This window comes from Notamacropus eugenii, chromosome 2 (genome assembly GCF_028372415.1).
Source record: "Notamacropus eugenii isolate mMacEug1 chromosome 2, mMacEug1.pri_v2, whole genome shotgun sequence".
NCBI lineage: Eukaryota > Metazoa > Chordata > Mammalia > Diprotodontia > Macropodidae > Notamacropus > Notamacropus eugenii.
Window position 1 is genome coordinate 48,517,910 of NC_092873.1, and position 16,365 is coordinate 48,534,274.

Genomic DNA, 16,365 nt, shown 5'->3' on the forward strand with positions numbered 1-16,365 from the left:
ATCTGAACCCCTAAAAGGAGAAGCCCTTGGACTTCCCCACACAGTCCAGATCCCTGGCATTGGCCTGAGGCATCTGGCCACCCCAGCCCCTTTGATTACTTAATTAGTTTACTTAACACTCCTTAATCCCATCCAGGCCACCTCTCTGTTACCTTTGGACCACCACATCCTGCTTGGCCACTTATTGATTCCATCCATTCCCACAGTCTTTCTGTATAAAATATCAATCTTGTCCCCATTAAATTGTGCAGATTTTTAGAATCTGGTCTGCTTGTATTAGCATCACAAATAGTGCAGACTCACTAGGAATCTCACCCACCCCAACCAGTCTCACGGTAAACTTGCTACTTGAACTGAAAGAAGGCTTGAATGGTCAAGTTCTTCTGAAGTCCTCATGTTCATCATGTATTCCATTACATTCATACACCACAACTTGTTCAACCATTCCCCAATTGATGGGCATTCCCTCAATTTCCAATTCTTGGCCACCACAAACAGAGCTACTATAAATATTTTTGTACATGTAGGACCTTTTCTCTTTTTTGAAGTGATGTTGCTTTTTTGTAGCCCTTTGGGCATAGTTCCAAATTGCTCTCCAGAATGGCTGGATCACTCACAGCTCCATCAACAGTGAATTAGTGTTCCAACTCTCCCACATCTTCTCCAACATTTATCATCTTCCTATTCTGTCATGTTAGCCAATCGGATAGGTGTGATGTGGTACCTCAGGGTTGTTTTGATTTGCATCTCTCTAACCAACAGAGATTTAGAACATTTTTTCATATGACTATAGATAGATTTAATTTCTTCCTCTGCAAACTACCTGGTCATATCCTTTGACCATTTATCATTTGGGGAATGACATATTCTTGTAAATTTGAGTGGTCAAGTTCTTCCAAGGCAGACCCCTGTTGTACCCTTGAATTTCAGGGTTCCTAGCACTTTTAAAACACAACAACGTCAGACTAACCTTATTTTCTGCCGCCCCCCCCCCCAGAGTAATCAGACTGGTTGATCAGGAACATTCTGTAAAGCATTTATGCTTTAATTTCAGCAACACATTTGGCAAAGTCTTTCATATTATCTTTGTGGATAAGACAGAGGGACATGGGCTAGAAAATAGTACAGGAATACAGATTCAGAGCTAGTGGAGAGTTTGGATCTACCAAACAATTCTTGAAGGTCCAATATCAACTTGGAGGCAACTCTCCACTGGAGTGCCTCAGGGATCACCCTTTGACTTTGTGCTGATCAACATTTTTACCAATGACTAGGAAAAAGACACATAGGTGGAATGCTTGTCAAATTTCTGAGTGACCTAAAACTGGGAGAGACAGCAAATGTATTGGGTTTCAGAGTCAGGATCCCCACAGATTCTGATAGGCCAGATTAAAGGGTTGAATCAAATAAGATAGCAACTATTTATTTTATGTAATTCCACTAGTAGGGGCTTCCCTTCCAGTGGGGCACATTGTGACCCATTTATATATTCTCCTCCTCTATGACTCTCATCCACAGGATTCTGTAGATAGTTCTTGAAGGCCTGCCCAGTCTGCTAGGTAGGCCCATGTGCCCATGGACCCATGGACCAAGGCAAGGGTCTGGATTGTCCATTTTTTGCCCCTTACTCTCTTTATATGACTGGTCCACTTATCTCCTTGATTATGCAAAGAGCTATTTATTTATTTATGTAATATGAATTTCTATTCTAGAGCTATTCCTGAGAATTTTTTCCTTGATAATAAACTCCTACTTACTCCCACCCACCTCATACCTCTTCATTGTCTTTGACTGGCTTGTCTCATTAAAAGAGCAAAAAAAAATGGTAGATGAAAATATAGTAGGGATTAAATTTAAGAGTTCTTCACCAGCTCAAAACACTGACTTCACAAGTATAAGATAAGGGAAGTCATGGCTGGACAACAGCTTTTGCAACAAAGATCTGAGGATTTCAGTGGACTGCAAGAGAACTATATGTTAATGGTGTAACATGGCAATTAAAAGCATTAGCTTCCTTAGGAAATCTTTAGTATCTGTTAGGAGGTAGGCAGTGGTGCACTGGTAAATATTTAACAACCAGCTGGAGAGGAGGTGAAATGAGGATGTGTGCATGATGCACTTTTAAGCTGAATCAACATTAGTAACATTTTTTTTTTCATCACTTTCTTTAAGCCTAGACAATCAACAAAACAACTATTCACGCCATGATTTGGTTTGCATTTGCAGGTTTCTGAGGTGTAAATTTAACAATCAGCCTCTTGAGAATTGATTGAAGATGGCTCTAATACCTGCATCCTGGCAGACGGTGGTGGTCTGTCTCACCATCCTCTGCCTCCATATCCCATCTGAAGAAGTGTGTTCACTTCTGGGAATATTTTAATAGCAACATGGACAAGTTGGAGGCTGTCCAAAAGAGGGCAGCCAGGACGGTGAAGGAAAGACCTCAGATTTATGCCACATGAGGTGTTATGGAAAGAGCTGGAGAGGATGAACCAGAGCTGGGTAAGGGGGAGGGGGGGTTCCTGGCAGGTGGCACTCTGTAAGTATTTGAAAACCTGTGGGTCGAGGAAGTACATTTGTTTTATCTATCCCCGGAGGAAAGAGTGATCAATGGCACTTCAAAGAGACCAATTAAGGATTGATTTGGGGGGAAGACACATTATAATTAGAATTATCTCCAAATGGAACAGGCTGCCTCAGGAGGTCATGGGTTCTCCCTCACTGGATGACAAGACCATAGATTTAAATCTGGAAGAAACCTTTGAATTCCCACCTCTTTGTTTTACAGATGGGGAAACTGAGGCCCAGGGAGGTTCTAAATTTGATGGGTATGTTGTAGATTATTTATGAGTAACTCTGTGAAGCCCTGGGCTATGTCCCAGTCCACTTCTAGTTTCTTGACTCCCACCACAGGTCAATGTCTAAAATATCTTTGTGGTTTTGTACTGTCACCCAGAATGTTTCCCACACTTTAAACAACCAGAGACTTAGTGCTTAACAGAAGCGTCCCTTCTCATTCGCCTCCCTCTTCATCCATTCACAGCCAAAACATATAGACACTTGGAGAGTATCTCATTTGAGCATGGCAACAACCCTTGAGGTAGGTGCCATTATTATCCCCATTATACAGATAAGGAAACTGAGGCAAACAGAAGTTAAGTGACTTGCCCAGGGTCACACAGCTAAGAAGTACCTGAAGTCTAATTTGAACACAGGCCCTCTTGGTGCTCTATCCACGGTGCAACCTAGTGGGCTCTGCTCACTTTCTGATAGGGAACTCTTTCTCCCTGCTTTCTGTCCCCATGTGATGGGCAGCAGAGAAGAGAAGCATTTCATGGCTCCTGTGTGGGATAGAGAAACCTAACCATGGAGGGATGAAGGATGTGTCAGGCTGCCTGAATCTCTCTCCCCCAGGTCACACCTCTAACAGGTATGAGCCAAGCGGAACTGATGTCACTTTATTGCTGGGCGTTTCTGGAGTTCATGAACAAAGCAAGGAGGTAGGATAGCCCAATAGAAAGAGCACTGGCTCTGGGGCTGGTGGGCCTAGGTTAAAATCTCACCTCTGATCCCACCTGTATCAACTGGAGAAATCATTTCACATCCTTGGGTACAGCTTCCTGACCTACAAAATGAACAGGTTGGGGAAGATGGTCTCTGAGACAGCTTCCAGTGTAGGTGTGGGTTTCCATATCACTTCAACTCCCTGGTCCTCAGTTTCCTCATCTATAAAAATGAGGGTGTCAAACTAAATGGCCTCTCGGGTCCTTTTAGCTCTAAATTAATAACTTGGGACCACAGATGACTGAGTGACTCACTGGATGGATATACTCCAGCCTTGGACCAGGAAGACCTGGGTTCAAATCCAGTAGCAGATACTTAACCAGTTGTATGACCTTGGGCAAGTCACTTAATCTCTGTTTGCCTTAACCCACTGGAGAAGGAAATGACAAACTACTCTTGTGTCTTTGGCAAGAAAACTCCATGGACATCACTGGCATGCTATGATCTGTGGGGTCATAGAGTTGGATATGACTGACTAAACCATACCAAGAAAGGTTTGGGAAGACAATGGGGGTCCCATCTCAATTGTACCCCAATCCTGAAGCGAGCTTTCCCTACTGTCATGCCCTGGCTGCCCCCTCCCACCTCCTCTACCTCCTCTTGGAGGGGAGGAAGAGAGGCAGGGGCCATTTCCTCACTCCTTCCCCAAATGCCAAAATTCCTAGTTACGGATGGAAGCCCATACCATGACGCTGTGATAGAGGCAAGGAGACAAAAGGGACCCCACTTAATGCTTCTCAGCAGACTCTTAGAAAGAGCCATTTTGTCAGCAAGGATCCCTCCCCCAATGCAGACTGACTAACAGAGCGAATGAATGGAAAAACAGTGAGTAAGGATTTACTATGTGCCCTGCACTGGAAATATGGCTATGAAAGTACAGACAGTCCCTGACTTCAAGGATCTTATATTCTACTGGGGTGTGTGTGTTGGGGGGCATTCTACTGGGGTACATGTTTAAGTATGTACACATGTATACAGAGATACATGCCAGGGAGGGGTGTGTGTAACAGTGGTGACCAGGGAGGGATATTTTGGTTTGGAAAATTATAGGGATGGTTTGTGGAGCCACAAGGAAGTAAGATTGACACACTCAGTCCAGGAACAAAGATAGTATTGATGTGATTATGGTTCCAGAATTCAAAACCTGGGGCCTGTGGAGGGCATATGCATAGGAGCAGGTAAGATGGCTAGGGAAGCAGAGCTGACCTACCCAGAAATTATAGGAACCTGGAATAGAATAGATGCTTAAAAACTGTTTATTGAATTAAATTGAATTGACTTAGTAGATGGTCTCCAAAGGCTGCTGTCCTCAAAGAGTTCATCCCTCTTTGATCAACTGGGTGATAAATTATGTTGGTCCCTGGATAATAGACACACACAGTCCTGATATTGCCCTCAATGAAACCTTTTCAGCTTCTGCCACAACTTGTATCAAAAAATCATAAATCTAAAAGGTGGCAGGTATTTCAGAGGCCAATTAGACCATTCCCCTCATCTTACAGATGGGGAAACTGACGTCTAGTGAGGTTTAATGCATGGTCACACATGGCATAAATGAAAGAGGGGAGATTTAAACCCAGGTCCTCTGACTTCCAGTCTCTTACTCTTTCCATTGTTGGTCAAGTCTTGAAGGACCTCAGGTTCCCTCCAGACAACAATGTGACCTCAAAGAAGTCAGGGTGAAATGCAAGGTTAACAAGGTGACACTTAAAGACCACACGTTGTAACCATTCAGTTAAGCCCACAGGACCACGAATAGGCCAGGAGGCAATGGTTGACAGCTCCCACCCCACCCTCATCCTCCCCATCAAAGCGGTGATGTCAGTCCCTGCTGGGTGCATTGTAGCATCCAAAACAGAGAGTGGAAAATCCCCAGGATTAGACAATATGTGGGAGAAAACGCTCAGACCTGGGCTGGCCAGGCCTATGGCTATAGGCTGATGATTAACATCTGACAGACTGTTTATTTGCTTCTGACTTTTCAGTCCCTCATAAGAACCATGACATAAGTCCGGAAACCACAGATTTCTATTTCAAACACAGAAGTACTTGAGTAATATGAAGCAGTGAGATGTAAGGGGAAAGTTCTGCTAGGTTTGCAGGAAAAAGACTCAGATCTAAGACCCAGTTAGTTCTGTCATGTAGTAGCTGTATTACACTGGGCTCATCCCTTTTCCTCTCTAGGGTCCAGTTCCTTCAATTATAAATGAGATGGCTTCCATTTGTGTATCATACTGTACAGACAGTATCAGGCCCAGGAACACTGTAGAGCTTAATAAATAAGATCCACAATCATACAAAGAAGATCCATTTAGCTATCCATAGGGACAACCAGGCTGAGTAGTGGACTAAGAGTGAGAAAGACCTGAGTTCAAATCCAGCCTCAGACACTTACCAGCTGAGTGACTCTGAGCAAGACACTTCACCCTGTTTGTCTCAGTTTCCCCCTCTGTAAAATGACCTGCAGAAGGAAATGGAAAAGTGTCTTTGCCAAGAAAATCCCAGATGGGGTTGCCAAGAGTTAGACGTGACCAAAATGCCTAACAGTAGCAATCCACACAGGAAAAAGACAAGTGGATGAAAAATGACAAGTATGGTCTAGAGGATAGAGTATCCAACTTGGAATCAGGAAGACCTCAGTTCAAATCATGCTTTAAACCTGGGAAAGTCCATTAAATTCCTTATACCTCAGTTTCTACATCTTTAAAATGAAAAGATTTGGCCAGATGATCCCTTGGGTTCCTTTTCTGCATTTAAAATAAAAATATCTTATTGACAGTCATCATTCACTTTTGCTTTGCAATCATGAGCCTGACTCTCTAACTATGCTCCCCTTTAAAATTTAAAAAAGAAAACCCATCTTGCAATCAATAAGCACAGTAAAGCGAATCAGTTCACACATTGGCCTAAAAATGGTTTAGAGATCTTTGCCTCTCTGTCAAGATAGGGGAAGCATATATTTTATTTTTTTAATTTTCAGTCTTCTGGAACTGTAATTAGTCCTTCTAGTGATCAGAATTCTTCAATTTTTCACACATTTTTCTTTCCACTGTTGCAAGCCTTGCATGAATGGTTTTTCTGCTTCTGCTTCCTTCATTCTGGTCAAAGGGTTTTATAGCTCTTTGGGCATAGTTCCAAATTGCTTTCCAGTATGGTTGAATCAGTATTAGAATCAGTTTTAATTTTCCCACATTCCCTCCAACATTTGCCATTTTCCTTTTCTGTCATATTAGCCAATCTGACAGGTGTGAGATGATAGCTCATAGTGGTTTTAATTTGCATTTCTCTCTTCATTAGTGATTTAGATCATTTTTTATATGACTATAGATGGCTTTGATTCCTTTTTCTGAAAACTACCTGTTCGTATCATTTGACTATTTATCAATTGAGGAATGCCTTTTATTTCTACAAATTTGACCCCATTTTCAAGGTGTTTGAGAAATGAACATCTTTATCAAAGAAACTCGCTGTAAAATTTATTTTTCACAGTAATGATTACCAACTATATATTTCCTTCCATTCTATTTTCCCCATGTTTATCCTGCTTTTCCTCTCCTTTTACCCTGTCCACTCTCAAAAGTGTTTTGCTTTTGACTTTTACGTCTTCCAAATCGCTCTTGCTTCTATGAGCTCTTCCCCGTTTCTTTTATCCCCTTCCCTTCCTGCTTTCCTGTAGGGTAAGATAGATTTCTATACCCAACTGTGTGCCTATTTATTCCCTCTTTGAGCCAATTCCAATGAGGGTGCTCCCCTCCCTGCTTCCCCTGTTTTCCCCTCTACTGTAAAATCTCTTTCAGGCCTCTTTTACGTCTGATAATTTATCCCATTCTATCCCCTTCCTCCCAGTTCATTCTTCTTTCTCATCCCTTAATTTTATTTTTTTGGATACCATCACATTCAACTCACATCTCTGCTTTCTGTCTGTGTATACTTCTTCTAATTGCCCTAACAATGAGAAAGTTTTGAGGAGTTATAAATATAATTTTCCCATGTAGGAATATAAACAGTTTAACCTCATTGAACCCTTTACTCCACCTTTACTGACTTTACTCTGAATCAGGTTTGTTTGGACTTTCCTAATTTGTTTGAATTGTCCTTTCTATTTTTTACATTACATTCATATATCACATTTTGCTCAGACATTCTCTAATGGGCATCCCCTTAGTTTCCATTTCTTTCTACAACAGAAAGAGCTACTTTGAATATTTTTGTGCACATGGTTCCTTTTCTTTTTTAATCTCTTAGTAGTGGGTCAAGGTTATACCTAGTTTAGTCATCACAGCTCTATCAAAGATGACTTCCTGCACCTCTCTTCTCATATCTACGCCAACAATTGTTTTCATTTTTATTGTCTTTGTTGTGTCTTCCTTATATATTATATTGTCTCCATCAGCTTAGGTTGTAAACTCCTTGGGGGCAGGGATTGGTTCATTTTTATTTTTGTATTTGCAGGGAGGACCTCCCACAGTGTCTGGGCACAGAGTAGGGACTTAATAAATCTGTTGATTGTGGGTGTTTTCATGCCCCCAACCCCTTTGTCCTTCATTAGATTAAAAACTTTGGGGGTAGGAACTCTGTCTGTCTTTCCAGCTTGTTCTATATTACTCCCCTTCTCACACTTTACTATCCAACCAGAGAGGTTGTTTCCTGTTCCTCCACACACAGCACTCTGTTGTCCACCCACGTCTGAGCTTCACCTAGACTCCCATCTCACTTCCATCTCCTAAATCTCTTTCTTCAAGGTGAAGTTAAACACTTTTATGGGAAACCTCTCTCCCTGATCCCACCTGCCAGTGCTCTCCTCTACCGACTTTTTATTTGTTTTTAAAGAGGACCATTGACATCACAGGGTGATGCCTTGACTTGCAAGTGAATTGGATTTAAGTGAGGCAAAGCTGCTCAAGGTTGTCAGTCTCACTTTCTGAGTCATCAAAGTCCAGTGGTAGGACAAAATTCCGGAAGATCTGGCTTGGCTCAGGATGCAGTGGATGACTTTGGGGTCTTTGATGACTGACCAAGCGCTAAGCATTCCACAGAGCCTGCTTCAGCTGCTTTCATGGCTGTTGGAACAAATTGTTCTCACCCACCCATTCTGCTGGAAGAAGTCTTCACGTGCTTGGGATAGGCATCGCCCTAATTCACTGATGGGTTTGAGATCCGTTGGCTTCCCTCAACATTGATCCATCTGCTGAGACAGTTAGTGGGGTATGGTAACTGCACATGCTACAGCTTCTTGGAGTCACAGGTGTCAGTTGAGTGACTGATGAACCTGAGTATCCTTGAAAAGGGCTCTCCCTCACACCAGAGGTGCTAGTTCTCCCTGAACACCCCATATACCCCACCATGTATTTATCTAGTATAATATGTATATGTGTCCATATGTGTGTATATACATATATACGCACATATATAATGCATACATATATATATATATACATACACATCTCCTACAATATGTATATATCTAATATATGGAGTGTGGGTGTATACATACATGTCCCTCACCTCAACAGATTTTAAGTTTCTTGAGTAGGGCTTCTCTGGAAGGTGGCACAGTGCCTGGGACATATATACTCCAGTACTTAATCAATGAACATTTGAATAGAGAGGCATGGACCTCTAAAAATGAGCTTATATGTATGAATTCAAGTTGCCCCATCAAATGGTTGTGTTGTCTCTCCTACATTAAGCATAGATTTACCTCAAATTTAGGAACATGGAAAAACTCTGGGTGACTGCCAGTGTGTGTAAAACTAAATCCTCTGAGTCATCTGCATTTGCAGGTCCCTAGATCTAGGAGGGGGCTTTGGTCACAATAAAGTATTAATTCCTTGAAAATGAGCACTTGTTACCACTGGTGATTGGTCCACACACATGATCAGCTCCTGTGGTAAACTGCTCAAAGTCCTTCCTGTAAAAAACTGGGTCATTGAGTTATATGTACACTAAACTCCATGGGTCAATGGTGGAGCATGCTGCCCACCGATACAACTCTTAATTTAGGCTGCATTAGCAAAAACATCATGACCAGAATCAAAGTGCTATCACCTCTGGCCAGACCACACTGGGAGTCTTGCGTTCAGTTAGAGCACATTGCTACAAAAAACAGGATGGAGCATGATTTGCAAATTGGATGGAACACACCAAAGAGAGACCAGCAGGTGAGAAGACCAGAAAGGCAAGGAAGCAGCGAGGTCTATGCTGGCCAAAAGAAATGGGACTGCAGGGTTGGGAAGAAAGTGGAGAACACTGTGGGCACTGACGATGGAGCCTGGGGACCAGACCATATGATGACCAGTTCAAGGAACTGGCAGCCATTCATTCAAATAAGACAGATGCTTTCATTTTTTTTTTTCTAACAGGAAAGGGCTACCATATGGAAAAGAAATCAAGAGTTCTTCTACTTGGGCCCAGATGGTGGAATTTGCAGAGGCTCTGCTTCAGAAACAGCTCTCAGCACAATTACAGGTATTCAGACATCATCAAGGTTACCTTGGACACTGATGGGTGGCCAGTCATGGAGGGTCTTAAGCAGAAGGTGGATAAGCAGTAGTTGGGGATGTTTAAAAAATCAAAGGTTAATGCTCAGGTCTGAGCTGGTCTGGGTGCTCCCTGAATTCTGTCCCAAACATGGAGACTGGTGATTTCAGTAGGGAGATATCCATTTGTAATACCTCACGCACTTCGCAGTCTTCAATCATTTTCTTTTGATCCTAAGCTCTTTGGCCTTGTGTGCTACAAGATTAGCTGGTTGCTCTATTGAAATGGGAATGCACAGGGAAAGGGAAGTGCCCCTTGCTCTGGTTCTTGGCTAAGCACCTTGAAACCAAAGGATACTTCGTAGAGAGGTCCAGGAATTCACTGGAGGATTGTCTTAAGGCTCTGTCTCAGTGCCCAATAATGCTACCAGGATGATCAGTCCAAATCAGAGATGGCACATGCTGCAGACTAAAAGCCCCTGATGGCTCTGAAGGACAGGGATGCTATGCAAGAAATCTCCCAGGCCATCTTAAAAAGAGACATGTTTCCTCTCCAGGTGTCTCATAGCTGATGAGTACAACCCACAATCCATCGGCCAGTGCTCATTCAGACACTAAAATATGCATTTGCCTTATTAAAGAAGGTGGTTGGCAAGTAACAAGGTAAGCAAGAGTGTATATAGGAGGCTTAATTTGAGAAGATCACTTTTGGTGAAGGATTGTGTCACTACAGTACAAATAGGTCAATGTTTATCAAATGTCTGTTTGCCAGGTGGCAGGGACTAGGATTTATAAAAAGAAAAAAGGCCCTGCCCCTGGAGGTCACAGTGTTTCCTGTAAATGTAACCTCAGTTTTGATTTGCGGAAACTAAAAGAACGTATGTAAAGCCCTAGGCAGACACTGGCTATGGTTGATTATAGTAGGTAGTAAAAAGTTTGTATTTCCTGAAAACAGGCTAACTTTTTCAATACTCTGGTCTCTCCATCATTGTGAATTAGTGATAGGACAATTTCCTTCTTCTACATGAGAGAACTGGGCTATTAACACCCTCCTCCCTGCCTGTGTGAACCAGGCAGCATCAGGCAGCATGCCCCAGCAACATCCAGCTTAGGGGCCCCATGCCTGGCTTCCCCTTTGCCCACACACTGTTCACCAAGCGACACCTGGTGGTATAGACAAAACCCTGAGCTTCTCAGGAGGAAAAGCTAAAGCATGAAGCGCTGTCAGTTTGAATAAGTACGAAAGTAGTTGGAGTCACAGTTCTAGGAGGTACCCAGGCCAAACCCCTCATTTTATAGAGGAAGCCGAGGCCCAGACAGCTGAGGCCACTTGCCCCAGCGGCTCTAACTTGATCTAGTGTCTCACCATGACCCCAGCACCCCGACCTTCAATCAAGTGAGCTGCCCTTCCAGGACCCCCTTCTCAGGGTCACTTCAGAGTGATGGAGCAATCCTCTGAAGAGGACTATTCAATGAGCGGGTCAGTCATTGCCTGGAGGAGTCTTCATTTAAGAAGCATTCCCCCCAGATTTGGTTGGATCTGCCTCTGCAACCTCCGGGTCTCCAAAGAACACCCACACTAATGTCAATGAGTAATGGGAGGGACCCAGAATTCCACAGCCTCCATTAAGGACACCTGGCCACTGGGGAGGGCTGTTTCCCACCAAGCCTTGCCTCTGATCACATGGTTAGCAAGGGGAGAGTCAGAGACAACTCTCCAACACGGGTCTTCACCCGAGTAACCAACATATTCAATGGTAACTTTGCCTCCACTGGCTTAGGGAGTTCCCAACATGGAAACCCAGCCCCGTGATGCCCATCTTACAACTTGACTCCTGAGCTGCCTGGAGAAATGAAAGCTCAGGTGACCTACCCAGGCTCACTCAGGAAGGGCAAACGGGGGTCTCTCACAACCCTGGGTCTCAGTGTCCCCATCTGTCAAACCCTAGAGCAAAGGTCCCAGGTGCAGGAGTTGGATTTCCTCTCCTCAACCTCTGGCCTGGGCTCAGGAGCTGCAGAGTCATCACCACTTGCCCTACAGGGGTCCAGGAAGCCTCTTTTCCCCAAATGAGGGTAGTCTGGACAATCTTCAAAATCCTCAGGTCCTCTACTCACTCCTCCAGCTTTGGGAAAACATGGGATCTGTCTCATGGATTTGCTCTCCTGATTCTACTGGGCAAAGATTGAAGCTGAAATTCATGTGTGTTCTCTGAGCACCCTCCACCCCTCAACCCATCACCTCCTCGAGATGGGACAGAAAACACCATTCAAGATGGCCATGGCATTAGGTGGGGACACCTGAACACACCTGCCCACACCCCAAACCTGCTCTGTCCAGGGCTGTCCCTTCCACCCCCATTCATTCTGCCAGTTGCTGTCCCCCAACCCAAACAAGGACTCCCAGAGACCGAATCATGAAAACACTTTAGAAAGAATGAGTTAGTGTGTGAAAGGCATGGATGAATTTTATTTATTACCCTATATCTACAATTTAATTTGAGGTAAAATATAAGCAACACATTAAAAGGTCTACTCTGCTACCATGTCATATAATTTTCCATTGTGAATATTGTGGCAAAGCTAAGGAAAACTCTAAACCGTCACATCTTCTAGCTTTTCATAGAGCTGGTATCATACAATTATTTTTGTTTGTGAAATTTCAACACATTTAAAGTTTCTCCTACAAAGTGTGGGGAAGATATCAGAGGATGCGTAATTAGCTTCTAAACCTCTTAAACATGACACTGAAGCCTCTGTCTAACGCTGCTTCGGCTGCCACCTTTGGGAGGAGAGAGCATGGTGGGTGAACCGGTGTTCTAACGCAGGAGTCCTGGGAAGGAGACCCCATCCAAGCTGGACACTCCCCACCAAGCTGCTGAATCCCATGCCGTAGCAGGCCATGCTACAGGGAGGCTCCAGTGTGAAACTTAGCTTGCCCAAATTTCCATACCTGATTTTTAACTGTGCTACTATTCGGATACATCATGCACTCTTTATTTGGACAACAGTAAGTAAAGTGGGAAGAGGGTTCATTGTTATCCACACACTGAGATACTGACCTCTTACTAACTGTCAGGTGAACCAGATGGTTTTTTTATTTATGAAAAACATGAACCGCGATAGATAACGTAGGAAAAAGTCCAGTCAAATATACATATACTATTGTCCACTCAGCCGTTAAAGGAGGAATGGGAACCCAAATCATTGAAGTGATTTTTCAGATAGAAAAACTAAAGAACTGAACGCTCGTTGGTAGGGGTTTTCTTCACTGCAAAGCTGAGAGGGGTCCAGCTGGAGAGATCTTCCCTTGGCTGGAAAACGACACCATTTCTCAAGTCTGTGCTGATTACGTAAAAAAAACAAAACAAAACAAAAAACCGATGAGATTCATCCGGTCCTTTTTCCAGCACTGCTGCAAAATCCTTAGAATAGATTCCAAAGTAAACCAGCCATTCCAAATCTACAGTCACTCTGCTCTTTAATTCAATTCACAGAACTGCTGAAAAAGTAGACATTTCTATCTAAAAGTAGAAAAAAAGGTTTGTATAGAAGGTAATTCTGTTATACAATTATATTACACAGCTGCGGCTGTAACAGTTCCGGCAAGCTCTTCTCAACCACTGATACTTTTAAGCTAGAGAGGGAATAAAGAAAAATCTATTAACTTAATTTCAGGAATTTCACCTTCATCAAGACGACAGTCTGAAGTCTGGCTGTGACTGTCTCATTGATCGCAGTCACTGAAACATGGCCCCTGACGCTCCCCTTGATGCTAGGTGGGGGCCGACAACCACCCCCACATCAGTTTTTAAAGCCCACTGATTTCCCATACCAGCCCACAAAATGATGAAAAGAACCCCCACCATATCAAACTGGATGACCTCTCCCCAGGAGAGCCCATGGTACTAAGTGTCTGGCCTAGACAGCAGCAAGGAGGAGGGCTGGCCCAGGTCATCCCAGCCCTTCTCTGATGGAGAACAACTGAAGACTGAATATCCCTCCATCACGATGTGGGGAGAGGATGAGGCTACATTTCTCTAAGAACTCGCCAATTTAGTAGGACCCCAGCATCATGACTCCTGAATCATTTACTAGAAAAAGCATAATTATTATTGCCATGGAGAGGTCAAATTACAACCCCAAACAAGCAACTTCCCCAGTGCTGAGCTACTGACGATTGGTTGATGATGAACATGCTAAGAGGGAGTTTGCATGTAGCACTTTAGGGCTCACCCATCAACCACACCAAGAGCTCCAAAGGCCCTTCTTATTTCCCAGCCTTTTCGAGGCAAGGGTGCGCACATATACACTGGGCCCAACTAAACTCAGGCTGGATGTATGCATGTATGTCTATGTTCTATGCCCACTCTAAACGAGGCTCCAGCTGGACCAGACTGGGAGCTTCATGGCTGCCCTAAGAGCACTGACCAAGCACTTTTCAGGAATGCAAAGATCTTTGCAAAATTGCTCCTTTTCACATCTGATACATAAGTCATTTACCCTAGGAATGAAGAGGTCTACCACGTCGGGTCTGGTTCCTGTTTGATCTGAGAACTTCCTTCTGTTTCCTTTATATCTACTAAAAGAGAAAATAACAGTCACTTGAACGATGCCAGGAAAGCCCATCACGATAAAGCATTTAATTTCTCTATTAAGATAAAATGTAATAAAAATTTCAATATGCTCAAAAGTCATAATATTGTCAAGGGAATAACTGCATTTCTGCGGCAATAAAACAACCCACCTTGTCTTAGGTATTTATTTATGAAAAAAAAAATGTTCTGGATATAGCACAACCTTGTCCAACTTATGTCAGAGTTCTTATGCCTTTATATCTCATTTAGGATTCCTAAAATGTCTATCTGGAAATCAAAGGGCCCAAATGAATTACACAGCCTTCAGTAATCTTAGAAAATGTTATAAAATGTATTTATGCAAACCAGCAAATAATCTTCATGCAGAAACCAGAGAACAGGGCAGTCATTTGGGTCTACTTAAATACTTTTTACAAAGACTCCACCTAATCCTCTTTTCCTAATTAAGGGAGGGCACTTAATTCCCTTTCTAACAACCTTGAATACCTTCTGTCACAGGAACCTCCAACTGGCTTGGATCAGCTGATTCTACACAGAAAAAAGAAACACAGTTTGTTCTGATGCCTTTAAAAGTAAGTCAAAAACAGCTGGATAAAAAGTCATAAAGGATGTATCACAGACTGCAGTGCCTGCACTGACAAGGATGTAGTCATGGCTAAAAGCAGCAGACAGAGCACCTCTCTCCTTCGCAAGCATTTCCTCAGTGTCATAATGTACCATCTCATGTGCTGAACCACAGCCCCCCCAGAACCAAACCTCCCTACATGGAAACCTCACCACGCTGGCCACCAATAAAAAGCAGTATGGAGCATGTGGAAGGTGGGACCAAGATGGTCTTTTTCCAACAGTCAGTACCCAACACCCAAAGCAGCAGAGGTGGATCCTCTCCAGCTGCTTATCAGTGTGCCCCCCAAAATCTGACAGTCCTATCTCTTTCCACCACAGCTCCCCAATGCTCTGCAGCAAAACAGGCTCACTGTGGACCCCCATGCCACTGTTGCTACAACCACTCAGACTAATACAAAATCCCCTGAAAAGTCTCTCTCTCCTTGACACATAGGCTAACATGCCCTCTCCTTTGGGAGTTCATTTTCAGGAACAATCTTGGTCGTGGGGATCTGGAGTTTATTATAGATAATCTTGGTAGGGATAATGGCTTATGTTGTTGCACATACCTTGTATTACTGGGCCTTCTGATTCGGTTTGATCAACCAACTCTGAGAAAATAAGTGACATGATTAGATAAGTTTAAAAGAGAAATCATCTTCAGGCCATGTAATGTGTTCCTATCTAGTCTCTTGATTGATCCTTAAGACAAGTAGATAGATGATCGACTTTGCACAAAACTGACAAGGTCAAACCTGAGGTGGGTCCCCAGTATCCACAGAACTACCTTTGCAGGCTGTGGTCTGAATGCTGTAAAATCTAGTCAGATCATTCCATAGTCACGCCAATATGCTTAAAGTGAACATGGCTAAACTATACAGACATCTCCTAAATGACAACCAGTCATGGAGTTGGCATATGTACGATGTCTAACAAATAAGTCAGTTATCCATTAGCTTAAAAGTTTTAATCCTAATAATACTACAGCATTCTAGCCCAGCAAGACAGGCACGATTATTTTCAATGTGACTTTTGTCCTGTGAATTATTTGGCAAGCATTTGAAACAAGGCCTGTTGCTGGAATGAACTCTCTCCTGGCTCACCTTATTACGTCCACGATG

At 43.2% G+C, this 16,365-nt stretch overlaps 1 protein-coding gene across 29 annotated transcripts in view; it reads right to left on the bottom strand.

Moving 5' to 3' along the window:
* Positions 1–12,482: 12,482 nt before the first annotated feature.
* Positions 12,483–16,365, bottom strand: part of GTF2I (general transcription factor IIi) — a 95,288-nt gene continuing 91,405 nt past the window's right edge. For 14 of the 29 annotated variants that reach the window (XM_072640161.1, XM_072640167.1, XM_072640165.1 and 11 more), the window contains 4 exons: positions 15,814–15,855; positions 15,116–15,166; positions 14,544–14,622; positions 12,483–13,677 (listed from right to left, as the gene is read on the bottom strand). In XM_072640161.1, coding sequence (XP_072496262.1) covers positions 14,561–14,622; positions 15,116–15,166; positions 15,814–15,855 — 155 coding nt within the window. In that variant the 3' untranslated portion in view covers positions 12,483–13,677; positions 14,544–14,560. The remainder of the gene's footprint in view (positions 13,678–14,543; positions 14,623–15,115; positions 15,167–15,813; positions 15,856–16,365) is intronic. The other 15 variants (XM_072640157.1, XM_072640159.1, XM_072640155.1 and 12 more) reach the window with 7 other exon arrangements.